General features: G+C 41.6%; 3 protein-coding genes across 10 annotated transcripts in view; 2 read left to right on the top strand and 1 right to left on the bottom strand.

Moving 5' to 3' along the window:
* SIRT5 (sirtuin 5) overlaps positions 1 to 3254 on the top strand; it is a 30785-nt gene extending 27531 nt beyond the window's left edge. For all 6 annotated transcript variants that reach the window (XM_084796092.1, XM_084796095.1, XM_084796094.1 and 3 more), the window contains exon 9: positions 2826 to 3254. In XM_084796092.1, coding sequence (XP_084652218.1) covers positions 2826 to 2901 — 76 coding nt within the window. In that variant the 3' untranslated portion in view covers positions 2902 to 3254. The remainder of the gene's footprint in view (positions 1 to 2825) is intronic.
* Positions 3255 to 6240: 2986 nt separating this feature from the next.
* On the top strand, positions 6241 to 9989 carry NOL7 (nucleolar protein 7). The gene is made up of 8 exons (XM_084796098.1): positions 6241 to 6535; positions 6617 to 6677; positions 7142 to 7200; positions 8434 to 8462; positions 8692 to 8773; positions 9303 to 9424; positions 9505 to 9582; positions 9776 to 9989. Exons 1-8 carry the CDS (start codon positions 6288 to 6290, stop codon positions 9853 to 9855), a joined length of 759 nt encoding a protein of 252 aa, XP_084652224.1. The 5' UTR covers positions 6241 to 6287; the 3' UTR covers positions 9856 to 9989.
* An 803-nt stretch (positions 9990 to 10792) lies between these two features.
* The window catches only part of RANBP9 (RAN binding protein 9), a 75407-nt gene continuing 59712 nt past the window's right edge, over positions 10793 to 26487 (bottom strand). For 2 of the 3 annotated variants that reach the window (XM_084796086.1, XM_084796087.1), the window contains 5 exons: positions 26260 to 26404; positions 22679 to 22800; positions 21084 to 21235; positions 15270 to 15381; positions 10793 to 11787 (listed from right to left, as the gene is read on the bottom strand). In XM_084796086.1, the coding sequence (XP_084652212.1) occupies positions 11657 to 11787; positions 15270 to 15381; positions 21084 to 21235; positions 22679 to 22800; positions 26260 to 26404 (662 nt within the window). In that variant the 3' untranslated portion in view covers positions 10793 to 11656. Of the gene's footprint in view, positions 11788 to 15269; positions 15382 to 21083; positions 21236 to 22678; positions 22801 to 22867; positions 23227 to 26259; positions 26405 to 26487 lie in introns of those variants that run through there. The other variant, XM_084796088.1, reaches the window with a different exon arrangement.

Here is a 26487-nt window from a genome sequence, read left to right as displayed (position 1 = left end):
GCGTGGGGCCCTTCAGCACTTGGACCCCTCAGTGCTCTCAGCCGGCATGTGGTCCTTTTCTCTGATCTTTATAATTTAACTGATGTCCATGGCATACCAGACACGGCTTTAGTCCCAAGGAGCAGACAAATGAGAAACCCAAATCCAGCCTACCCTGTGAAGACCAGATGCTAGTGGTCAAGACTGGCAGGAAACAGTATCGTGGTGGGCATATTACCCACTTCAGGTTGCTGAGGAGAGCCTGGTGCAGCTGGATGGCGGGGGAGGGGGGGGAGGAGGGGAGCGGGTAGACAAGCATCAGGATGTGGTGGGGTCCCTATGGCAAGCTCCAATAGATAAAAGGACACACTAAAAGGAGCGTCTAAAAGAAGAATTTTCATTATTCTGGGACTAGCTGATACAAAGGCCCAAGGTAGACATACAAGTGGGCAGTGTGAGCACCACTAGGATGTCCACCTGGCTGCAGGGACTTTGTGTGGGGAGAGTCCAGGAGAGGTGATTAGGAGGAATAAAGTAACTCTGGTATGTGGAGTGGGAAGGCACTTGCAGCCGAACACTAATGGCTGGTGAGGGCCAGGCATCTAAGGAACCATCCACGGGACCATGTAGACAGTAATGCCATTTATCAGGGGTTTGAAGAGCCCTTGCTCTTAAGACACAGTGGCTACCTTTGATAGAGTAGTTGATTGCTCACTTGGCTGTGCCATCATAGGTGAGGGACAAGACCTTCTTGCCCTGCCTGTGTAGCTGAGCCCCTATTGATCTCTTAATCTAAAAGTTTACTTAAGAGAAGTCTAAAGACAAGGACGCATGCATGCCTTGAATTTCATATATACGTAGACATCTAGGCCATTGTATATGTGTATATATTTCCAGCACAAATGAATCGCCGTTAGCTTTATCTTTAACACATAAGCCTTTTGTTTGAGATGGGATCTGCTAGCAGGAGCTCACCTTTCCTCATTCCTACAATTTTCCCAGTGTTCCCTTAATCTTCCCAAAGATAAGGATCACCCTAGCCCTTACAAATAAACCAAAACAGACACCCAGACTTCCTGAATCGGCATTTACAGCTGGAGGTAGCTGTATATACTTTAAAAAAAAAAAATGGTCGATGGGTTCTTGACAGGAACTGTGTGTGTGTGTGTGTGTGTGTGTGTGTGTGTGTGTGTATGTGTGCACAAGTGCAGATGCCTGTGCAAGTCAGAGGTTTTTGACCTCTTGGAGCTGGAGTTACAGGCTGTTGTGAGCTGCAAGATGTGGGAGCTAGGAACTGCGCTCTAGTCTTCTGCAAGAGCCGTATATGCGCGTAGCTGTGGAGCCCTTTTTCGAGCCCCTCTAGTTTATTTTCTATTTAACTTTGTAATGCTGGAGATTGAACTCAGAGCCTGTGCATGCTAGACAAGCTCTCTAAGATAAACCTTCGGCCCAAAATACACACCATATTTTAGTTTAATATGTAGCCCACGCTGGCCTCGAACTCATGATTCTCCTGTCTTAGGCGTGCTCTCAAGCCCATGTCATGCGCTCGTGGCTGCTTGTTTGTCTTCCAGTGACAGGGATGTAGCCAGGCAGCACAGCACAGAATCCAGCCATGAGGCTACTCTCAAAGCTGATTTTAATTTTATGTAATCACATTCGTCCACTTTTGCTTCTGTGACCCATGCTTTGAGAACCATATCGAAAAGCCCATCGCCTTGACCAGTGTTGTGGGGTTTTCCCGCCCTCTATGTTTTCTTCTAGTAGTTTTGAATTGCTTTTTATATATTGAGTGATGTGAGGGCCCAGTCTCATTTCTCAGCATGTGACTATCTGATTTCCCAGTACCATTTGTTGTAAAGACTTTCCTTTCCCATTGTGTCACTGGTCATTTGACCACAGACATACAGATTTATTTCTGGACTTCATTCCGTAATGCTGTTTGGTGTGTCTATTGTTAAGCCTGTGTCATGCTATTTTAATTCCTATCACTTTGTACTATATTGAGAGGATGTCGTTTACCACAGAGAATCTGGCCTTGTTCATTATGCTCATGAGTTTATCAGTTATTGAGGTTTGTGTACTTATCTATGAGTTTTAGGATTATTTTACCTATCTCTATGAAAAATGACATTGGAATTACAATAAGGATTATATTGTAGTATGGATATTTTTAACAATATTAATTCTCCTAATCCATGAACATGGGATACCTTTCCATCCATTTGTGTCTTCATATATAGAAAATATGGATCCATATATAATTTCACTTATGAATTTGTATCACACTGGGAAAATACACTGCAATCATGTCTCCTCCACCAGTCAGAATAAAAGTCTTATAGCACACAGGCTATAGACAGTTATCTGTGTAGATTTTGTACTGTCAGAACTTGGATTAAGGAAGTCCGTGAAAGTTAGGTTTTGTGGTATACACTTTTTTGTTTGTTTGTTTTTCTTTTTGTTTTCTCGAGACAGGGTTTCTCTGTGTATCCTTGGCTGTCTTAGACTCACTTTGTAGATCAGGCTGGCCTCGAACTCTAAGTGATCCATGTGCCTCTGCCTCCCAAGTGCTGGGATTAAAGGCCACCACTGCCTGGCTTGTGGTGCATACTTTTAATCCTGGCATTTGGGAGGAGAGACTGGCTAGCCTGGTCTACATGACAAGTTCTAGGGTAGCCAGGGTTACATAGTGAGACCCTGCCCTGAAAAAAAGGTCATTAAACAATTTAAATACCATTAGTTGTATGTTATTATTAGCTATAGTTGTATGCCATTAGTTGTGGCTGTATGCTCATTTTGTAATCTGTACTTCCTAATTCTGCTGTATTGCTCTTGCTATTTAGGTTTCACTTTCAGGGACCCTGTGGGACAACTCTGCCTGAAGCCCTTGCTCCCCACGAAACTGAAAGGATTTCTTAACTGTCCTGTAGAGTGAGAAGATCATGTAGCACCAAACCAGGCCACCAACAGGAGACATGGTTTTGTGGATGATGAGCTGAACTTTGAAAAGTCTAAAAGTACGCTCCGATCCCCCAGCAGACAGTCTGTCTGTCAAGTGATTGGTCTTCCAAATACCAACAGCAAGTGTGTTTTCTCTGGGTCAAGTGTCAAGTTCTTCCATTTTATTAGCGTTGAACTGAAATACGAGTGTTTTAAATTTTATGTTACTGGAAAGAAAAGATTTGTATTTAAATTGCTTGAAAAGAAGGTAATTATTCTGATTGTGTGTTGGGCAAAGATAGAAATAGAGAATTAAAACACTAAAAGTTAAACCCTAGGATTTATTTATTTATTTATTTGGACAAATGTCTGTGGAAAACAAACTATCCTTTATATCTGGTAACCTATGGTCTAAGGATGTTCCTCCAAGACTGCCTTTGCCAGGGCTTCTCTTCCTTTTCAGTATTGACCGCGCTTGGATGCCTTACCTTAAAGAATCTGGAATCACTCACAGCAAGAACTCATGCAAGGTGAGAACTGGGACCAGCAAGTAGAGATGCCAGGATGAGAAAAAAAAAAGCACTGCAAATCCAGGATGTAGCGGATGAGCTGCCTCCAAGGAAGGGAGCGATGGGTGCTCATTGCTTCATCTCATAAGCGAAGGGACTTCGCTTCTGCTGGTCGACATCACTGTTTAGGCCGCATATAGTCACCCCTGGCCTGAGAGCTCTGTGAGACCCTGAAAAAATGACCTTTTTACCTTGCAATAAAGTAGTGAGAATGCTGCCCCGTCTTTGAGCTCCACCTGCCGATGCAGCCTGGGCCTGGATGAGAGGGATAAGGAGCCTAGAGGGGCGCAGTGCCCATCAGCAAAGAGGATGATGGGCGTACATACGCAGTGCTCTCCCATGGATCCAGGTAGTGCTCCAGGGAACTGCACCTGGACTGTCTTACCTCAGCCTCTCCCGGGATCCCAGTTATTTGAATACCCTGGGCTCCTGTTAATAGTCAACCTTTCTCATGACTGTGACCAAAATACCTGACAAACCTTAGTGTAAAGGATGAAAGGTCAGAGGAATGCATCATAGCAGGGAAGACGTGGGCAAGGGACCGGCTTGGTCCATGGCTACCCAGAAAGCTTTAGAAAGGACTCCCAGTTTCACTCTGCTTGCTTTCTCTTTCCCCTTTGTGTGCAGTCTGCTCCTCACCTTCAGGGTATTACTCCTCCAGTGCACCCCGAGAACTCAACACAGGCACACTGCACTCAGTGTTTGCCCAACCCTGCATGGCTGCCTGCTGGGAGCAACTTGCAAGTGAAGAAATGATATACATGGAACGCAGGACAGAAAGCCATACAGAAAACCTGGGGCCAGGTGGCTCGTGTGACCCTGATGGAGGACACCTATGCAGCCTGGACACTCAGCAAGTGGATTATGTGCAGCGCAAGGAGGAGGGGGGGGGTCCAACTGTCTCCACAGGAGGACTCTGTGGGGAGACAGTCTAAGGTTGCAGCCATCTTCGAGGAGGGAGCTGTGGTTGCTAGTTTTTGCACACACTGTCACCACTGGCACAGGACAACATTTGTGTTTCCCCAAACCTGACCCGGGGAAGGCTTTGCCATTCCCATGGGTCTGAGGCATTGGGGTCCTTGACACTGACATGGCCGTACCCCTGTCAACAGTATGCATGCACTCAGCACTTCATGGCTCCTCATAGGTGTTTATCAATCCAATCATGTTGACAATTGAAATGATCTACTACAGGCAGCAAGGTACAGTTACGTGTAATATATATATATATATATATATATATATATATATATATATATATATATATGACTCATTTGTAACAAATCCTAAAAGTTCTTTGTATGACGGAGATAGATTCTCCGACCCACTGGGAGTCTGGAGAACTAGGCGGTTGTTTGTAACTCCATGCTATTTGAAAAAGGTTTGTGTAAGTGTGCGTGTGTCTGCAGTGGGTATGTATAATGCAGGGCAGAGCCACATTGAAGCCCCTGGAACCAGAGTTGGAAGTGGTTATTAGACGCTTGACATGGGAGCTGGGAACGGAACTTAGGTCCCCTGGAAGAGCAGGAAGGTCAAGTTCTGTAACTGGTGAGCCATCTCTCCTGCCCGCAGCGACACTTTTAGTGCAAATTTTGTATGTTCAGCTCCATCCTGTGCTTGTAATAGATTTGGGCTTCAGCTGAGCGTTTTCCGTTTTCTAAATGTTAGTCCTGGTAGGGATCGATCAGCACACTGCTGCAGACAGCTTTCACTTTAGCTCAGGCTGGCCTGGGATTTAAGGTTTTCTTACTTCTGCCTTAAATTTTGCTGGGCTTTCAGGCATGTGTTACTGTGCCTGAGTCTGAGAGCATCTTTTAATTTGTATTTTCTATCTGACCAAGGCCCAGAGGTTTCAGAGCCCCCTCCCTCCCCAGCAGTTCTTATTTTGTTTGTTTGTTTTTTTTCCTGCTCCCCTCTTCCCCCAGAGTTTCTCTGTGTAGCCCCGGCTGTCCTGAAACTCACTCTCTAGACCAGGCTGGCCTCGAACTCACAAAGATGTTGCTTCCTTTGCTTCCCACTGCTGGGATTAAAGGCTTTTGCCAACACCGGCCTCATTTTGTTCTTTTTGTCCACACTCGCTTTGTTGTTTTTACATTGGAAATTGCTTCTAAGAGATAACAAGATTTAGAAGTATGAAGTTTATATGATGTAACTAACCATTTGTTGAACATATATGATAGACATCAGAGATCAGTGATTTCAGAATGGTTGCGGCAACGGCCATGTGAACTGATTACAGAGGGTAGAAGAGTGACAGAAACGTGTGCAAGGTTTAGAAAATAGTGTGGCCACGGGGAGGATGTTTCTGTCCTTGAACTTAGTCTGGAAGATTGAAAGTGTCAACAGTTCTGCGTCAGGGAACACCTATCAGAGCATCCAAAAGCATGGCTTCATTAGGAAAGGAATCATTTCGTATTGTAAAATGGTAAGAGACTGGCGATCACAAGGGCTTTGTGTTCCCAGAAAATATGCAGCAGAGGGATGTATCCCGCAAGCAATGATGCTCTTTCATTCATTCATTATTTACTACGCCCTTGCCGCTGTTCCATATAGATCAAAAAGCAACGTGGGAACCAAAAGAAAAAAAAAAAAGGCAGAGATACTGAGCATTGTAATGCTGGCCTTTCCCTCCCAGACTGACTGATAACCATGAGACCACACGTCCTTTTTCCCCGCACACGCCCTGGCGCGTTTTTTTGTGGCCTCCGAACCAACAGGGGGCGTAGGGAGCGCGCGTCGCGCACAATTAGCGGCTGCTTCCGGGTCAAGGGGCAGACAGCCGTCTTTCCGTTGGCCATGGTGCAGCTCCGGCCACGCTCGTCGCGTATTCCCGCGCCGGCAGAGGCGATGGTGGACGAGGACCAGCCGGCCTCGGAGGAGGTGGAGCACGGCCTGCTGCTTGCGCAGCCCAGCAGCGGCGCAGCCGCGGAGCCGCTGGACGAGGACGAGGACGGAGACGACGAAGCCCCGGAGGAGCTGACTTTCGCTAGTGCCCAGGCGGAAGCGAGAGAGGAGGAACTGCGCGTGCGCGAGAGCGCTCGTAGGTGCGGTGCCCGCAGCAGGGAACCGGGCTGCTCGCGACTCCCTGGGCTCTGCCCGCGCTGATTTGTCCTCTTTTCTCCTAGGGATAAAACGCTGCTGAAGGAAAAGAGGAAGCGGCGCGAGGAGCTATTCATCGAACAGAAGGTTGGGGGCGGGACGTGTCGCTTTGAAAACACTGCCAGGGCTAGAGTTCTAAAGGCTCCTTTAGGATACAGTATTGGAGCCGGGCAGGAGCTGGTATTTCTTGGTATCTGCCCTTGAAATACTGGGTCTTATCGGCTTCCAGAGGTCGTGGGGTTTTCTTGAGTTTTAAAAATTCTAAACTAGGGCAAATAATTACTTATTTCACACCCCAGAGATATGACTTAAAGTGGCCATGCCTTTCTATTCATAAGAAGGACACTTGAACGTTGAGCTACTTTGGATACAAAGCATGTTTTTGGGTACAGAGAATGTTTTGGGCCTTTTAAGCCGTCTTTCTGTTGGCTTACAGATAGCGGGGCAGTGGCCCAGATACAGGGCTGTTTGAAATAAGTAACTTTAAAAACAACTCTGGACGTACTTGTACATCACTTTTAACATGTCTTCAAATGTCTTTATTCCAAAAGAAAAGAAAGTTGCTTCCAGATGCTGTTTTAGAGCAGCTAACTACAGCTTCAGAGGCTGAGTAAGTAACCGGGCTTCCACGTACGTGAAGCCATCTTTGATTAAGTCTGTACAACTTAAGTCTCCCAAACTTAAAAGCTACACAGTGGTTTTGGAGTTCCAGATCCTAGTCTATCAAGTAACTTTGCCCAGCACCTGTCGTGGAGCAGGATGGATGTAAAAAATAGACGGCTTAAAATTTGTCATTGAGGGTCTGGAGAGAAGGTTCGGAGGTTAAGAGCACTGGGGGTTCTTCTAGAAGTCCTAAGTTCAATTCCCAGCACCACATGGTGGCTCAGAACTGTCTATGATGAGATCTGGTGCCCTCTTCTGGCATGCAGGTGTATATGCAGGCAGAACACTATGTAATAAATAAATACATCTTTAAAACAAAAAACTTGTCATTTAGTGTTGCAGTAGGCATTTAGCAAGAGCTCCTGAGACCCAAACTTTACTTAAGCTTATTTTACCTGCCACCATTTCCTTTAGAAGCTTTGCTCTGCAAAGCTTGAGTTATGTTTGTCTTTATTCCATGAAATAAGCCTCAGTGGATTTTTCCTTTGCTCTTGGGACACCTCCACACATTGTTTTTCTAGTCAGGGTTAGGCCTCCCCAGAGCTCACTCTGTAGACCAGGCTGGCCTTAAACTCAGATTTGCCTGCCTCTGCCTCTCAGTGCTGGGTGGGACCTTTGTGCATTCTAAATTCTGAAGTCCTTTTAAACCAGTATAATAGTTCCAATTTGTTGGTTATTTTTCTATAAGTATTCAAGATCCATTAGGCAAATGAGCAGATGTTTGTGCTGTTTGGTGAAGTTCTTGTCTTTCATAACCATGTCCCTCCCCCATCACTTTTGGTAGTTGCTTCTGTGTTTCATTTTCCAGGCAGTTTAGTCAGGTGATAGTTACTGGGAGCTTGCTCTTTGTCTCCAGTGTCCAAACTGCTGGATGAATCTTCTTTATCATGAGACAAACACCACCCTTTGCTTGGTATTTGTAGTGCTAAGTTATAAAAACTGTCCCTGATAATTCACATTAGCAAGCATACTCTCTGTATGCCTAACAGTGCTCAGATTTCAATTCCGAGGCCGGTGATCCGCCTTGCTAGCTCAGTGACTGGGACTTGGTGTCAGTACTGTGTGGTATATGAGTAAAAAATTAAGAGAGTGGTCATGAAGCCAGAAGGAACCCGGGTTATTTGTTTTGAGTATTCTTTACTGCCTGCCATTCTGATCTTTTGTTTCCCCCTCCCCATAGCATAAAGAAATCATCAGAAAACGTAAAAGGTATGAATTGTTCTCGTTTAAGTAACTTTATGTAAGGGTGAGGGCATTTTAGGGCTGTTTGTGGCCCTTGGGCCTAGACAAAATTGACTTAAGTCCAGTCCCCATTATTTGGTCCCCATTATTTCTTCAAAATAAAACTGTACTCACATGATATGTAATCACTGAATTGAGTGCCATTAAGTGTTAATTTATATGAATACTATTCACAAAGTGGATTTTTATTTTTTAGTTAATTTGAAAAAGAAAAATGAACACCATGCAAAAGGAAGAAACTCCAAGAAAGTTAAAATACAGACAGTGCAGTCTGTCGGGTAATGAGTTTTCTTCTGTTTTCCTAATGGGATGTAAAGTTTCCTTTGAAAAGTTTTGGCTTATGAGGGGAAGGTAGTATTGTATCAGCTTGGGCTATTTGTAGAAAAATACGTTTTAATAGTAACTTTTAATTGCTGCCTTAAAACCTATTTCTTTTTCTTATAAAATGGCATGTGATTTAGCTATATTGTGTGTGCATACAATCACTTAAAGACAATGGTGAGCAAAAACAAAATGATTTTTCAAAGTGAAGTCATGTAGGTGCTGGGAAGTCATAATACAGTCCTGCCTTGCATTTGTGAGTTTGACAGCCCCTCACCCCCACCCGCCAAAAGGAGAAAAAAAAACTTGGGTTAAGGATGTGGCTGAGTAGTATAGTACTTGCTTTTAGTGTATGTGAGCCACCTTGGATTGACCGTCCCTAGCACCATACATACATACATACACACACACACACACAATTACATAGAAGTAGCATGTATGTACCTTCTAATTTATTTTGACCTTTTTTTTTGTATTGAACACCAGTCAGACTAAAAGCTACTTGGCAGTAAGGCTAAAAGATCAAGAGCTGAGAGATTCAAGACAAGAAGCAGCCAAACACTTCATCCACAATTGTTTATATGGTTCAGAATCCAAGAGGACTACTGGTAAGTTTCTTATGGACTGTGTCTGTTTGTCTCTTAGTTCTCACAATGATAAAGAAGTGACAAGTGGTTCTTCCCTTTAGTAAACAAATTCCTGTCTCTGAACAATAAGAGGCTACCAGTGAAAAAGGCTGCAGCCCAGTTTCTGAACAGCACCTGGGGTAAGCTGGAGTTTTCCTCTCTTGGCTTTAGTAGTTTACAGAGGGAATGGTTTTGGAAGGCGGTGGGACATGACTGTAGGTTGAAGATCTTTTACAGTACCCATTTATATAAACTAGACACTAAAAAATTCTGAAATTTGTTTCTCAGGGTTGAGCATTCTTAAACATGGAGGCTTCTGTTGTTGTGTCATAGGTGCTCAGAAGCAACAAGATGCCAAGAGGTTTAAAAAACGGTGGATGGCCAGAAAGATGAAAAAGAAAACTTATAAGTGAATCGAAGTAAAGCTAAACGAAGAACCTGTACTTTGTGTGTATAGAATTTAAGGTTATTTGGTGTAGGGTTTCTCAAAATCTAGTCATTTGTAAAAAGATCATTATAAAAACTATAAACTTTTTTGTTTGGGAAAGTGGCTGGCTACATTTTTTTCTGGAATACAAGAGTGTGTCCTGGAGGGAAGAGCGGTTAAAGAGAAGAGGGGCTAAAGAGACCATCATTCAAGGAGTTTTCACTACAGCCGAAAAGCTGTTCTCGTGGTACTGATGGGATTCCTGCTGTCAGGGAATAAGAAAAGAACACAGGGAAAAGAAACCTAAGAGTAGGTAAATAAACACCTGCCGGAGAAGACCTAAACTTCAGCCAGCACCTTTGTGCATCCATGGATTACATTCACCTAAGATAAGTGTTTTTGATCTTTAAAGAAAAGGTGTGTGCACGCACACATGGCATATCAGGAGACAGTGTGTATAGAAAAGGTGTGTGCACGCACACATGGCATATCAGGAGACAGTGTATATAGAAAAGGTGTGTGCACGCACACATGGCATATCAGGAGACAGTGTGTATAGAAAAGGTGTGTGCACGCACGCAGGCACATCAGGAGACAGTGTATAGACTCTTCCATACCACGTGGGTTCCAGTCACCAGACTGAGTAGTAAGTACCTTTACCTGCTAAGCCATCCATCCCTTGGCCTTGGAACAACTTTCCAAATTTTATTCTTAACTACTTTGGAGGTTTGCTTGGTTAACAGTTACAGTACTTGTTAAATTTCTATTTTTTAAAATTTCTATCCACAATGTCAGGTTTGGCTACTGCAATTATCTTAAGGCAGTCTTAGATTGTACAACTTGGGCTGCTAGTAGAATCAATACTATCAATTGCTCTAAAAAGTATGTGAGAACCTAATACATAAATTCAACTGACACTAATATCTGTAGAAGTAAATTTTTAATGGCTGGTTAATTATATCACTACATTTTTATTGCAATATAGTACTCATTTAAGCACTTAAAAATGGAAGGTGTACAAAGATTAAATTAAGACACGGTAAATTGACTAAATATTTGGTTTTTATATAAATAAAGGTCATAACCACACTGTTGACATGTAATACTGTTATAATACAACAGTTAAACTTGTGAGTCTACAACAGAAGTCATCTGTAGTTAAACAGGAAACAAAGTTGAAAAAGACCATGTTAAAACAAAACTACTGGGACTAACAGGTTGGGATTGTAAGTAGCAACAAACATACTCACTCAGCTCCTGAGTATTTCAAGTTTTACAGTACACATTAAAAATGATTTCTTCCATCAACACTATTAAATTCAAACTGTCGGATGTTTATGCATTTTGCAAGTTACACTGATTGAATGCTTACACAGGAGCGGGGGTCGGAACAGCTCCCAATTTGTAGTTTACATCACCCACATGCTAACACAAACACAACTTGTTCCATTTCCTTCCCCCCTTCTCCCCCCAACAAAGAAGGCAGGATTTTTGGTTTCTTTTAGGTAATTGTTTTAAAGGATTTCTGATGATCAATTTGAATGTCTGAAATTCAGTAATATTTTAACTCTTAGACAACTAAGAGGTTAAAAGATGGAAAATATTTTCTCCTAACACTAAGTTAGAAAATCATTTGCATCATGCTGTAAACTAGGAAGCAATGTAAAGCGACAAAAACCTGTCCCCAGTACATAATTAAAAAAATCTAAATTTCAAATCAGCAGAGCCGGTCTACTTCCATGTTGACTATTTGCCACAATGTAAGTGTGAGCTCCTGAAGTGCATAGCTAATGTAGGTAGTCTTCCACTGTGGCAAATGCACAGGATCCAATTCCTGATCGAGCCATCAGTCCTAAACATTGTGTGGCCTGTCCCATTGCTAGGGCAAGTGGAGGTTGCTTTGGCAGATTGTGGGTTTCTAAGGAAAAAAAGATTAGAAAATGGAAATAGCAATTAACCATCTTTCAATCAGGACAATACAACATTGAACTACCTGATAGCAAGGCAGGTTGATATTTTTAAGAAAAGTTCTTGCAGAACAAAGGTTTCTTAAAATTTTATCCATCCATCCATCCATCCATCCATCCATCCATCCATCCATCCATCCTATCTGTATAACAGTCCTGGCTGTCCTGGATTTACTTTGTAGACCAGGCTGGCCTTGAACTCAAAAGAGATCTGCCTCCCTATGATTAAAAGCCTACGCCACCATACCTGCTCTTTTTGACCCATGGTCTCACTTTTTATTTTTGTCTGGCCTGGAGATCTTGTTAAAGTATATACCCAACCTTTACTACTTTCTCAACCTTGATGGGGAAGAGGTAGCCTTACTACCCATCTACATAGTCAAGGTCAGGTGACACTAAACCAAAAAATGCAGTGCCAGGTTTTCATTCAAAGTTTCCGGTGGTGATGCCCCATCCCTGTACATGAACTCCAGGGAGGGCTGTCAGCTGCCTCTAAAGTGCACTGGTAAATGTTACTCAGAAGCCAGTGAAGGCCTGTCAAGAGCACAGAGCAAAGCCACCCTAGAATTGAAGAGGCTAACCTCTAATCATTAATTCAGATATTTTAATAAACTGAATGTTCTTGGGTGTTACACATCACAACCTTCAGACAGGTGTCTTTTGTTTTTGATAGATTCCCTTTCTACAGACACAATGGTCTGAAAATGCGATCTGCTTGCCTTTGCCTCCTGAGTACTGGGGTTAAATGTGCAGTAATACAAGAGCTGAAGTAAACTCAGGGTGACAGGACCCAAGACTCAAAAGCTAGTAATTTCTCTCTGGAGATGGTGTCTAAACTTTACAAAGACATTAGGTTAGTGAAAGTAGTCAGTCCTCTGCAGGCAAAGTTAATGGGCAAAACCCATGATAGTGACTGCCAAGTTCTGATTACCTAGAACCCCAGCTCAAAGAGTTTGCAATACAACAGGGGGGAAAAGTTTCTGAAGGAATGAAACACATATTGAAATAAAAGCATGGATCAGATTAGTCAGAAAATATGGTGTAATAAAAAGGGGTCCGATGGGCCAGAGAGATGGCTCAGAAATTAAGAGCACCAACTACTCTTCCAGAGGTCATGAGTTCAATTCCCAGCAACCACGTGGTGGCTCACAACCACCTATAATGTGATCTGATGCCCTTCTCTGGCCTGTAGGTATACATACAGGCAGAGCACAGTATACATAATAATAAATAAATAAATCTTTTAAAAAGGGGGAGGGTCTGAGGGTAAAGGTTATTGAGGTACCGATTTATTGATAAATACAAAGGAAAAAAATGATTAAAAAAAAAAAGCCTAAGAGAGCACTCGGTTCATTATTCCACTCTGACCAAAGAAAGTCTCTGGTTTTAAGCATCTTTAAGCTTTTAAGAAATATATAACACTGGCCTTAAGTCTTAAGTGTGTTGCCTAAAATAGCAGATGTTTCCACTCCTATAATGCAGTAGTTATCTTTTTAAAAAAATATATTTTTTAAATTTTGTATACAACTTTCTGCCTGCCCACCAGAAGAGGGCACCAGATCTCATTATAGATAGTAATGAGCCACTATGTGGAAACTGAACTCAGGAAGTCTGAGCCATCTGTTTAGCCTCACAATGCAGTAGTTTAAAAAAACAACCAACACTTGGGAGGCAGATTGCTGTGAGTTCAAGACCAGCCTGATCTACAAAGTGAGTCCAGGCCAGCCCAGGCTAACACAGAGAAACCCTGTCTTGAAAAACCAAAAAACAACAACAAAAACCTTTACAGTAAGTTGATATTTGCCCTATATGAGCACTATTATTACTATTATCATTATAATTATTACCAACAGAGATGATCTTCTAGAGCCACTGAAAATAAAACATAAGCAAAATTCGTGTTATTCTATACGCAAATCCTAATTTAAGAAACTAACACAAGGGCCACTATTCTTACTCCCAAATGGCAGCACTGACCCTTAACATCAAAATAAGGATAAACATGAGCACTCATCAAAATACAAATTATCTTCGAAGGAAACAGTTCAGAAATTAACTTTTATGTGCTGATCCACTGTGTGACATTTCATAGTAACTACAGAATTTGCATAAACGTATTTGTTCAGTATGTGATTACTATTAACATCACTGCAGTGACATATGATAGGAACAGAACTAAACAGCATATTCTAGCTTCACACTTCCTATACACACTGGCAGAGCCTCACTACTTGAGTTATCTGCTTAATTTAAACACAAATGTTTGAGTCCAGTGGTTGGTACTGCTTATATCTTTGTTTTTAAAATAAATAAATTTGTTTATTATGTATACAGTGCTCTGCCTGCATGTATGCCTGCACACCAGACGACGGCAGCAGATCTCATTACAGATGGTTTTGAGCCACCATGTGGTTGCTGGGAACTGAACTCAGGTCCTCTGGAAGAGCAGCCAGTGCTCTTAACCTCTGAGCCATCTCTCCAGGCCCCTGCTTACCTTAAAGTACAGAAGCTATGATATGGAGAGCTCAGGTTACCCTTATTCCTTTAAACACTGAGTCAAAAGGTGCAGAATGGTATCAGGGTGAATCAAGCTGAGATTCTTGAGTATTCAAGTATTCCCTCCTAGCCTCACTTACCTGTGGAGTAATCATCAAACTCTTCAGAAACATGCGCAATTCCTTCCACAGCAGCCTAACCAAGTTTTGTTCAGTATATTAAACACAGCTACTGACATAGGAAGGTTCTATATGTTCCTATATTTTTAATATAAAGTCACCTTACCTGAGCTAGTCAAAGACACACGTTAACTCAGTATTCCACAACCCAGACCCCATTACATACACTTGGGAGAAACAAAAGGCCATCTTCTTGCCATGTCTACATCCTCCATACAGGAGGAGAGGCTCAGGCCAAGTAGATGAGAGAATTTAAAAGAACAAAGCCTGCCAGGCGTGGTGGCACACACCTTTAATCCTAGCACTCGGGAGGCAGAGGCAGGCAGATGTCTATGAGTTCAAGGCCAGCCTGGTCTACAGAGTGAGTCTAGGACAGCCAAAGCTACACAGAGAAACCCTGTCTCAAACCACCCCCCCCCCCCCCCCCGCAAACAAAGCCTGTTATTTCCAGTCCCAAAATGAAGGCTATGGGCTACAGGGTACCTCTATAGTGGTTTTTCCCTTAAACACAAAGACCATCTAAATACCCATTCTAAACAAGAATCTTTTTACGTACATGTGCATAGTCCAAGATATACTTCACAATTTAGCACTTTTTATTCCATCAGCATTCATGTAATGTTTGGTATGGAGGAAATTTTCAGTATTTTTAAAAAGAATGATGTGTTCCTACTTTACTGAAACATATGTTAAGACAATATCTTCTCAATGTTGAAAGGACGTAGCTGAAATCTGGTTGATCTGCTTTTGTTACTTACCTAATATTGCACTGTTAAGAGCTGAGCACACAGGTTCTCTCTGAATTGGATCAAGTTGATTTCCAACTGGACTGTTCCAAGGATCTGAATACGCTAGTAAACTAAATGCATCCTGTTGAGAACAATGTCAGTGCAGACAGTTAAACTGCTGTGTTCACAGTGGCTCCAGGTTGAAAGAAAGGTTAAGATACAGTCTTCAAACAATAGGTGATTATAACCTTTAAACCCATGTTTATGTTTCAGAATGTAGCAAAGTCTAACTGGTTTTCAGTCTTCTTGTTCATTTCTGCCATTCCTCCACTACTTCTACAACACAAGCAAAGTGGGGAAAATAAAACCAATTCTAAAGGAATAAACTAATATTGATGAAGGGAGAGAGACAAAATATCCAGAGGCTTTATCACATGTGACCACTGACATAAATTTGGCACTAGTAAGGCCCACCTCATTTTTAAACAAATGTGGGGACTGGACTTATCTCACTGAATACCTCAAGTCTAGTAGTGGAAAAAAATAAAGCCAAGATGAATCTTACAGACTTCAGCATATTATTTTTCAACTGCCCTGAAGCAACTGCTCCTACAACTTTAAAAGAACTGACACATAGCTTTCTTTTCACTCCTCCTGTCTTACCATGAAAGGCACATGATAGTTTCAGACACTGACTTCAAGTCTAAGCTGTATCACTTGCTAACTTTGTAGACCCTTGCAAAAAAACAAGTCTGTCTTAAATGCCAGTTTCATCACCTGATTGTGATTTAAAAAAAAAAAAAATTTATTTATTTATTATTATTTATACAGTGCTCTGCCTGCATGTATGCTGCCCACCAGAAGAGAGCATTAGATCACATTATAGATGGTTGTGAGCCACTGTGTGGTTGCTGGGAATTGAACTCAGGACCTCTGGAAGAGCAGGCAGTGAGTGCCCTTAACCTCTGAGCCATCTCCAGCTCTTGATTGTGATTCAAAAATCACCCAAAATGTTATTGCACAAAACTATACGAGAACTAATTAAGTTAGCAATGTCCTATGGTGGTTGGATGAGAATGGTACCAAGAGGCTATTTGAATGCTTGGTACCAGTTAGTTAACTGTTTGGGAAGGAGTAAATGTGGCCTTGTTGGAGAAGGCTGTCACTGGCAGTGGACTTTGAGATACTATGAAAGCCCACACCAAGGCCTAGTTTCTCTGCTGAAGCCTGTGGATCAAAATGTAAAGCTCCAAGCTACTGCTCCAGCAGCATGCCTGTCTACTTCTTACCATGATCACGGACTAACCCTCTAAAACTGTGAGCCAGCCCCCAATTAAATTCTTTTATAACAATCACCTTGATCATGGTGTCTTCACAGCAATAGAATAGTAACCAAGACAATTCCAGTGCTTTAGTATTTGCCAAGTCAATAGCCTGACCAAGAGTAATATTCCACACACGCATATAGAAAGGAGTAAATACACAATGGACATGAGACTCCAGTACAGACACAGACCAACAAATAGTGACATAGGTTGTAAACGTATGAACTGAGAACAATAGCACTGAAAATGGGGGGATGCTATCATTTCTGAGCATTGCTCAAGCAGACTTTCCCCTTATCTAGCATTACTGAGTGTCTTTGCTAGGGCAGGTCTGGGAGTAGGGGGAACTGCTTCTTATGGTGCTGGCCATGCTTTTGTGTCCAACAGAGGTTCTGTTCCCTATTCTATACTCTACCTCCAGCTTACTGTCCAATCAACAGTCTGTATCTTACAGAGCTACGTTATTAGTCATATTATTTCCAAAGACTTTTTCTATCATCAACAATAGTTTACCCTGCAAACCACAGCCATCTAATGAGGTGTCATCCCTACCATACAGGCACATTTTATAAGATACTAAAAATATGTCCTTGAGTGACATAGAATCAAGTATAAACTATACATAGATCTATACCCTGATACCACCAAAAAGGCAGAAATGTCACCCCCCCCCCTTTATAGTGTTTAAAAACAAAAACTTAAAAAATAATAGCTGTGGTACGTTATTGTTGGCCAATACTCTACAGGACATGTCAGGCACTCAAGGATCACCTCACCTGAGGCTGTATCCCCATCCTACAGTTTATTACTGAGGCATCTTATTTGAGATGAGAGGTAAAGATCACACAGTACTGTAAGAGGGAGGTTTCCACTAATTACCAGCCTACACATTAATAAGTATTAAGATTTTACTATTTTTGGTGAGCACATCTGTGAGGCAAGAGCACATACTGCAAAGACCAGAACCTAATCACTGCTGTTAGCTTATTTCTACTGACCTAATGGAAACATGTAAACTGAGGCTAAGAGAAAGGAAAAAGCAATGGCTAAGGAGGAGCTATATCCTGAAATGCTCTAAAAACCACATGATGAAAAATGTTTTCCATAAAGGAGGCTGACTTTAAAGAAAGAAGCCTGGCAGACCATAAAATTTGACTTGAGAAGACCCACAGAACAATCACAAATAATGGCTTATTGGTTCACAATTTTCCTAATGCTGCGACCCTTAAATACAGTTCCTTATATTGTGGTGGACCCTCAACTACAAAATTATTTCATTGCTACCTAATAACTGTGATTTTGCTACTGTTATTCATTGTAACGTAAATATCTGATATGCGGGATATCTGATATGTGACCCCCAAAGAGGTCATGTTGAAAACTGCAGGCTTAGAAGCAGAATAAAGTTCTAAGCAAGAAAACCAGCATCTGATGACTTGACTATAAAACTAAAAAACAAAACAAAAAAACACGTAGGAATTCTGAGGACATTTCATATCCCTAAATACCACCAAGTGAGACATTCTCCATAGTGTGGTCCAGGGACACATGGTGTCTATGCCCTTTTCAAGGGGGTGTAGTGGATGTAAACATGTTTTCCTTGTGGGATGTGTGGGATGTGAAACAGACTTGTGTAAGGGTACGTGGTGTTTTTCTGCTGAAAAGAGACTTGTGAGAGCACGGGTGATGTTTGTCCACTGAGAAAGGAATTGCCTCTTGCAGGGGCATGGTCTGTAGCACCCGGTTAGCATCTAGCATGGACTGAGAGGGCATATATATATATATATATGTATATGAGCCCAAAACAAGAGGCGGGGCTTTTTGCTCGGGGCACTTCTAGGCACTCCTAGGGAAGCGCTGCAGCCAATGCTCCGAGGTTCCAGCAGCTGGGGCTGCAGTCACCTTGGCTGCATTGGCGGCTGCTGTTTAACAGGTCTGCTGACTATGCCAGTGGAATTGCTCCACGGAACTAAGTCTAAAAAGGTCTGTTTCGTCTGTTCCCACTAACCTCTTTTCTCTATCTAGGGTAGGTGGGTTGAAAGGGAGGGATAAGCATCTAAGAACCTCAAATAATGTAGGTTTTAAAAAGTTCAAAGCCTACAAGGGGGTGTGTCAAGGTCAAAACTGTTCATAGCATCACTAAAGTTTTCCTTGCCCTTTTCACTTCCATAGCTCATTTCCCTGATACACCAATGTCTGATTTATGGATTTAATGCAGAAATAAGTATGAAAATCTAGCTCATTAAATTGACACCCCCCAAATAGAAATGCTAGTTCTCATTTAAGTGAAGGTTTTTTTTTCATAAAATGTCAATAGATTTTAAAATTATTTCCAGTTTTGTAAATTTAGTTTTTGCTTTGAGTACCACAGATATCAATACATATAATCTATTTAAACAAACACCTTTGGAAAACTTCTGTTTGTTTGAGGGGAGTGGGGGGGGACAACAGTGCTTGCGTAAAACCCAGAGGCTTGCAGCACTGGTAAGCACTTGCCCACTGAGCTGAATTCTCAGCCTCCACCAACAATTTTAAAGGACTGAAACATCAGAAATATTAAGAACCACGGCCCTTAACCAGCCGTCAGCATTTCGGGAGGAAGTACTGTTAAGACCCTAGAAACCTAATAAGGAGCCTACATGTTCATAGCACTCCTCAGCAGGTAGGTCTGAAGAGCTGCACAGCTGACACATGTGAGTGCTGTAGATTACAATGTACTCAGGAGAGCCACGCTTACATGAAGAGCTAGTAAAAGACTATCTGGCCCTCGGATAATCCTCTAAGGCAAGTGTGGACAGCCACTTTCCTGATACATAAGCATCTGTTTCTACCAACTCTTTTGTATCTAGTACTAAATAGTAATTTAACTCTTAATTGCTAAGGATTACCAATAGAAACACAACTGTTATGTGACACAGCAGATGATGTGGTATTGTCACTATACTTCTCTTCCTTCTCAGCTACTGAAATATAAGGTGTAATGCCTTTAACTGAGGCTTCTGTGCAAGTAGATACTTACTAGTGCTGGCTTTATACCAAGGGTGTGGTATTGGCACTATCACAAGTTACTGATCACTACATTCTCAGTTCAGGTCCAGAACAAATACCAGCAGTCATCGCCCTTTTCCTGTAATATCCAATCATTAGTCACAAGGGCCATCAATTAGGTCTCCCTTTGCTTTCTAGGGTAAATTTAGTGCTTTGTCCCAGCAGGTGGAAACTTGGGGAGATGGGACTAGCTACAGGAAGTAGGTCACGGGGACTGTGTCTTTGCTTTCTGCTGTCATGGGTGAACACCGCCTCCTCCACGTGCTCTTGCTTATGGCACTCTGCCCTACCAGGGGCCAGAATCAGTAAGACTGTGGGTTGAATGCAAGTAACAGGAGTTATAAAAGAGGATATGAGAACTATTTTCCTACTTCTACTTCTTTCATGGAATTTTTGTTTGTTTATGGTAGTAGATAAATGCATAAAAATATATTTGGTTGTGAAAATGTAAAATCCAATGTGAAGCCCCACAGTTTCAGACTGGCTGTTCTAACTATATGAATGTTCACTGCGTTGTATTATATAGTCTATGGGTCTCTGTAATTTTGGTGTGTGTGTGTTTATTGTATCTGTAACAATTCAACTTTTAAAGACCCAAAAATCAATACAATTAAATGCAATCTCGCTTAACAAAGTACTCCATCTTCAACTAATACACAACACTGTGGTTAATTTATTCTCTAACTGCATCCCTCTTACCATTTCACCATGGACACATCCAGAAGACATTTCAAGAATGTAATCTAACCATTCCAGACATGAACGACGAGGTAATCCTTCACTAATGCCCCTAAAATCCATTGAATTTGCTGCAGCCTTGAGACAATACTCACTAAAGAATACATCTCAAGTGTCTGGTTTCGGCAGCACACTACAGTTGGCTACTATGTGTGCATACAGGAGGCACGGTGCTGCTCAGCTGTATGTGTATGTGACCCCACTGTTCTATATCAGAGCTGCCTAATGCCACCAAGAGTTTTTACTCACAAATGGGCAAGGAGATTCTGAAGGGAAATTCCAGGTACAAATTCCCAGGAATGTCCTGCGCGTTGCTCAATGTTTAACAAAACTTTATCTTGGCACCTCTGACATATCTGTAAGTCTCAAAGGTTTGAATGTGAGATATTCCCCCAAAGATCGTGACTGTAAGCCTAGGTCCCCACACAGCACTGACGCCACTGAAAGTAAGTGGATCATGAGGGCTCTAATCTCATCCATGGCCTATTGCAAAGTGGAAGCTGGAGCCTACCTGAAACAAACAGGTCACTGGGGGCTTGCCTGCGAAGGGCATAGCTGTCCCTAGCCCTGTCCTTTCCCTAGCTGCATTGCTCTACTGAGATCCCTGCAATAAGGCTCTCTCTCACCACAGACCCAGGAACAAAGGAGGCAAGTGGAAACCGACTGAAACCTCTGAACTGTTGAGCTAAAAGAAGCCCTCCCCCAACTCCCAGAAAGCAAGCAGCATTTTCACCTTCAGCATTTTCTTGTTTGCTGTGTTCTTGCCACATTCTCTCCTCAGCTGCTCACTCATGACTTGTAGCTCTCGGCCAAAATGAATCATTCTTTCTATGGCAGCCTGACTTCCTCCACACAGCTGGCGTCTTAACTGACTGGAGTCAACTTCTGTAAGCAAAATAAACAACTATCTCACTACTTTCTGAATGGAAAACAATGAACAAAGTGAGAATGCAAGTTTTCTTAACATAGTATTTTGTATATTTTTTAGTAACTACTTAGTAGTTCATCTAAACACGGATGTATGTGTAACTCTTGAGAGAAGGTCTTGTAAGGCTGGCCTTGGCTCCCAAGGGCTGAGGTTACAGGCATGAACCATCATGCCTGGTGCTAAACACAGAGATTCAAACACTTGATATGGTGCTTTGTAGCTCAAAGCTATGTTCTACTTGTCTCAAGAGTCTGGGATCCAACATTCAGTGTACAGCCAGGAGGCAAGGATCTTTCAATGTTTGCATGCAGAGTGAGGTGGAACTTGGAGGCAGGGGAGATAAGAAACACAGTAATTCCCTCTCAGGCTTTAAATGATAGAAAACAGAGAGAGAGCAAAATGTTCTTGGAAGCTAAGATTCCAACAGGAACATAGATATTTTACCTTACTAATGAAAGAGACTAATTCTACTATTAAGGGAAATGTTACCTTTAGAAGTGTTTTATATTCTGTATGTTGACTAGTCCTTAGTAATTGATAACACTGTACCCATAAAAACCACTATTTCTAACACCATTCATGATGATGAAGAAAATAGCAAACATTAACAAAGTACTTGATAGAAATAGCTTTTCAGAGATGAACTCCTCTGCTCTTCACAATGACCAAGGAGATTTATTTTACCCATTTTACAGATGAAAAAAACTGAGGCACGGAGCAGTTAAGTATTCTGTCCGAGGTCAAGCAGCTAGTAAGTGGCAGTTGCAGCTTTCAAATCCAGGTAAATCTGGCTCTAGAACTCATGTCCCTTCCCAATGTGTTAAGTGTCTCTAGATTCAGAAGGTCAGCAGGGAGGGCCAGGCTGTCCCTTAAACAACTCCAGTGATGACCTTTCGGTCTTAAAAAAACAAAGAAATCTAATACTGCAGTGAATTCTAAGAAATAATTTGTAAGCTTCAATCATTTTCATTGTTTGATAAGGTAAGTGAGACATTCAAATGCATCATTAAGGAGTCTTAAAGTGGGAGAAGTCACACCTAGGACAGCACTATACCTGGCATGCTTGCATTTAATGAGTTTATAAGAGTCAGTTTAACTGAAATTTACCACATTTTTTCTACCCATTTGGTCTTATTGATTACATTGAAATCAGTGTAAGAACGGTTTCTGTCTCCAACCTCCATCCCCGGGGCAGTGTAAGTACTCAGGGAAAGCTGGGCCAGGAGACTGGCACCTCCCCTCAAAGCCTGCTCTCTCTTCAGCAACCCCTGCTCTCAAGTGTTGAGTGACATGTTACATCTGGAAATCTGGCTTATGCTTAGCTGTGAATCAGTCCAAGTAAAAACATAACCTTGTAGCCACCATTTTTTATTTAAAATGTAAGAAATATCACTGCAGACCCATTTCGGTGTCACAATCTTCCATTTCGTGGTCATGTTTAGAGCTACCATTTAGGAAACCATTGGATGAAGTTTCTCCAACTCCATTGGAGTAGTGATCTGTTTCCATGTCTACATCATTACTGAAAATGAAAAAACAAACCTAATTTTAGAAATTAGTTTAAGATAAGTTACTATACAACTTCGTAGCCTATAAGAAACTAATTTTCATAAGACAATAGCAATCTGCAAAGAGGTAAATGAGGTTAAATCTCAGATATATCAAACCACACGCACAACTGGCCTTCCACACATCCGCACTTCCGGAGATGGAGGAGCAGAGGCACACGTGGAGAAGTCATGCTTTGGCACAATTCTGATTTTTCAAACTCAGGTCTGTGCTTCTCTGTTGTGCCTCAGTCACTTCCAGCATTTAATGAAGAAATTTTACTCTCCAAAAACTTACAAACCTGGCTCAAGGAACCCAGTGCACTGCTTCCCTGCCTTCACTATTCAGTCTGTTCTAAACTTGTTACAAGTTTCTAGACTTTTCCATGTCTACATCATTACTGTAATTTTGCCTTTGGTATCTGTCCTTGCTACTTAAAAATATGCTGTTTCAAAAGCAACTAACAACAACAAACAAAACAAACAGAATCCAAGCTATTCTGTCTCACCTGCTTCCAGCTTCTCAGATCTAAACAGCACTATTACTCTCCCAGTGATCAAATCACGGGTACACACCAACATGCCCAGCTCAACCAACCTTTATTTTTAAACAGTAGCCAGTGGTTTCTGGACAGGTTCCCATGCTTGCTCATCCTGCATTGTATCATAACCTTTGTAATAAAAACTACATATGGACATAGTGAAGCTACCATACATGCCCTTTCAGATCCACCCAGGCTTAAAGAGATCCACCTTAGTCTTAAGATGCTGCCTATGAAAAGTTAAGCAACACTTAACCCAGAAGTAGATAACTGGTGAAAAATCGAGGAGATGTGAAAGGAGGACATTTTTTTTTTCATCACAAAGGAAAAATTATTCATTTGAAAAAATAAAAAATCAAACCCTAGTACAAATAGACAGCCCACTAGTCAGCAGCTGAGGGTATGTGAACAGAGGCGTGCACATCACGTCACCCTCTGCCTTCCTGTGCACAAGTCTACAAGGTAAAGACACACCTGGGAAGATAAGGCAAAGGATTCAGAACTACAGAACAGATTGATTCAATAAGAAAAGTCTGTTTATTAGAAAAATCTCATAAACAGGACAACAAATTTTAATTTTTAAACCCTTACTGTCATAGCTTTTAGTTACGTATGCTTTTTAACATTTTGGACAATCTGATTTAGTATTTGAGAGTCATTCCTTTATCTGCTCATATACATTTTAAAAGAGCCTTGAGGTCTCTTCAGTATTGAACACTAAAGATAATATACTGCTCTCCAAGAGTAAATGGCTTGTGCTCATGTATCCCAGAGTGTTCTCCATCAGGGTGGTGAGAGTGTTAATCATAAGGACAGGCACTGCATATGGTGTGAAGGTACAAAGCAAGGAAAATGAGGTAACATCTAGGTAACTGACACCTACAAGAGGTAACACTTGGACTTTGATCTTAAGGCCAGAATAGGAGTGAGTAGGTAGAACACTTCAGACAGTGGGAGGGAAAAGCACAAGTTCTTAAGTCAGAAATCCTGTAAGAACTTTCAGCTCTGCAACTTACTACCTATTTAGTGACCTTAAAAAAATAGCATTTACTTACCCCACCCCACCCCACCCCCCGAGACAGGGTTTCTCTGTGTAGCCTTAGCTGTTCTGGACTTGCTTTGTAGACCAGGTTGGCCTCGAACTCACAGTGACCTGCTTGCCTCTGCCCCCTGAGTGCTGGGATTAAAGGTGTGTGCCATCATGCCTGGCAGCACTTATTTTTTGATATTCAGCTATACATCTGTAAAATGGTTTAAACAGTTAATGCCATCTTTATCGACTTCACAACATTGGTGCAGAAAAGTCATTACCCAAGTACAAATAATTCTTACTGGTTATCAGTTTAAAAGTAGTTGCTAAGTTTGCTATCTTTCCTTCTCTACTGCAGAGGAGAACATTGTATCATTAACCCTGTGGCTAAGCAAAAAATGTAGGTGATGGCAGGTCTACTGAACAACTAACTTCCTATCAAGAGGGTAGCATCTGAGAGAAAATGCCACAGACCAACAGGAATTTTATCATCAAAGGCAGAAGTCTGTCAAAAATAAAATTCCAATTACAAAGTTCTCGAGTTTCCATTCTGAATTTGTTTTTTTTTTTAAGATTTTTTTATTTTATTATTTATACATTGCTCTGCTGAATGTGTGCCTGCATGTACCCCTGCAGGCCAGAAGAGGGCACCAGATCACAGTATAGATGGTTGTGAGCCACCATGTGGTTGCTGGGAATTGAACTCAGGACCTCTGGAAGAGCAGTCAGTGCTCTTAACCTCTGAGCCATCTCTCCAGCCCCCTCTGAATTTGTTATATGTTTATTTTAATAAGTCAACTTGACTGTGCATGAGTTATTTTTCCTACCGTTCTCAGGCTTTTAGATACCCCCTCCAAGATCTAGTATCATATACCATTACCTTTTAAAGTTTTTGTCATGTGTGACAGATAACCCAGAAATTTCAATTTCTAAATTGTCAAATATAATTTTAAAAATTATATTCACTATTTAAAATATTATTTACTATGAAATTCCAAGCTAACAGTTAGTTCTTCTTCAATAAGGAACTAAGAACACTGCTTGAAAATGCAATGTTTCTGGTTCTAATTACAGGACCAATTTAATATGAGCCCAGTTCAATTATCACTCAGCAGGCTGAATGAACACAAACTTGCTCTTGGATGCTGGTATTCAAGCGATCACACTGCATGGACTTTAAGAATTCATTAATGTTAAATCCGAGTGTGTGAAGGCCCATAGTATGTTCATTAAGATGTATCTTTTTTGTTTTTGTTTTTGTCTGTTTGGTTTTTTGAGACAGGGTCTCTCTATTTACCCCTGGCTGTCCTGGAACTCTGTCAACCAGGCTGATCTAATTCTTAAAAGATCTGCCTAACTCTGCCTCCCAGGTGCTAGGATTAAAGGCATGTGCCACAACAACAAAGTTATATAGTTTTTCTTCCCTTTCTTTCTCTCCCCCGCCCCATGTCTCTCCTCCCTCCCCTCCCACTCTTAGAAGTCAAACAACATAGGCAGCAGCAAGTTTGGTACCTAACAAGTCATCAATATTATTGTCATGCTAATGTCAAAGACTGTTTCTTACGAGAGTACCTGTACAGTTCTGCCCTGAGCAGGAAGACAGGCATGAACTCAGCTCAGCATCTGCCCTTATAACCCCCCTAGAGGGAAGAATGCAGCAGAGGAAGAACTAAGAAGAGCTCTACATGGGAGAAAGTTAAAAACCTACAGGACATAGAGTCCCTACCCTTTTATTTTCTGGGAGCTCAGAGCTGCAGGCTCCAGTGTGGACCCCAGAAATTCTCCTGACATTATCAGGGAAGATGATATCTATGCCCTGGCCATTTCTAGTAATACAAAAGTTAGGGAAACCACTTTATTACCTGGTGAAGTTATTAACTTGCTGTGACCTTGACACATTGATACTGTTTAGTTCTGGTACATTCAAGCTGGATAACTGATGTTTACTATGGCAATATGATTGATGTGCTTTATTTGATATTACACCATTGCTACAACTTTCAAAACCTGAGAAGGAAACAGATAAATATCATATAGAAACAAACAGCAATTTGATTAGGCTGTGAATTAATACTTTCATATTTTGATTT

Source organism: Acomys minous (genome assembly GCF_964271855.1).
Source record: "Acomys minous genome assembly, chromosome: 9".
NCBI classification, from domain to species: domain Eukaryota; kingdom Metazoa; phylum Chordata; class Mammalia; order Rodentia; family Muridae; genus Acomys; species Acomys minous.
This window is presented reverse-complemented; position numbering and strand designations above follow the sequence as displayed.

Bases quoted from the DNA above. Each gene is read 5' to 3' on its own strand.
- NOL7 (XM_084796098.1), top strand. From the start codon at position 6,288: ATGGTGCAGCTCCGGCCACGCTCGTCGCGTATTCCCGCGCCGGCAGAG. The intron at 8,463-8,691 runs GTATGAATTGTT...TTTATTTTTTAG, and splicing joins ATCATCAGAAAACGTAAAAG to TTAATTTGAAAAAGAAAAAT. The intron at 8,774-9,302 runs GTAATGAGTTTT...ATTGAACACCAG, and splicing joins CAGACAGTGCAGTCTGTCGG to TCAGACTAAAAGCTACTTGG.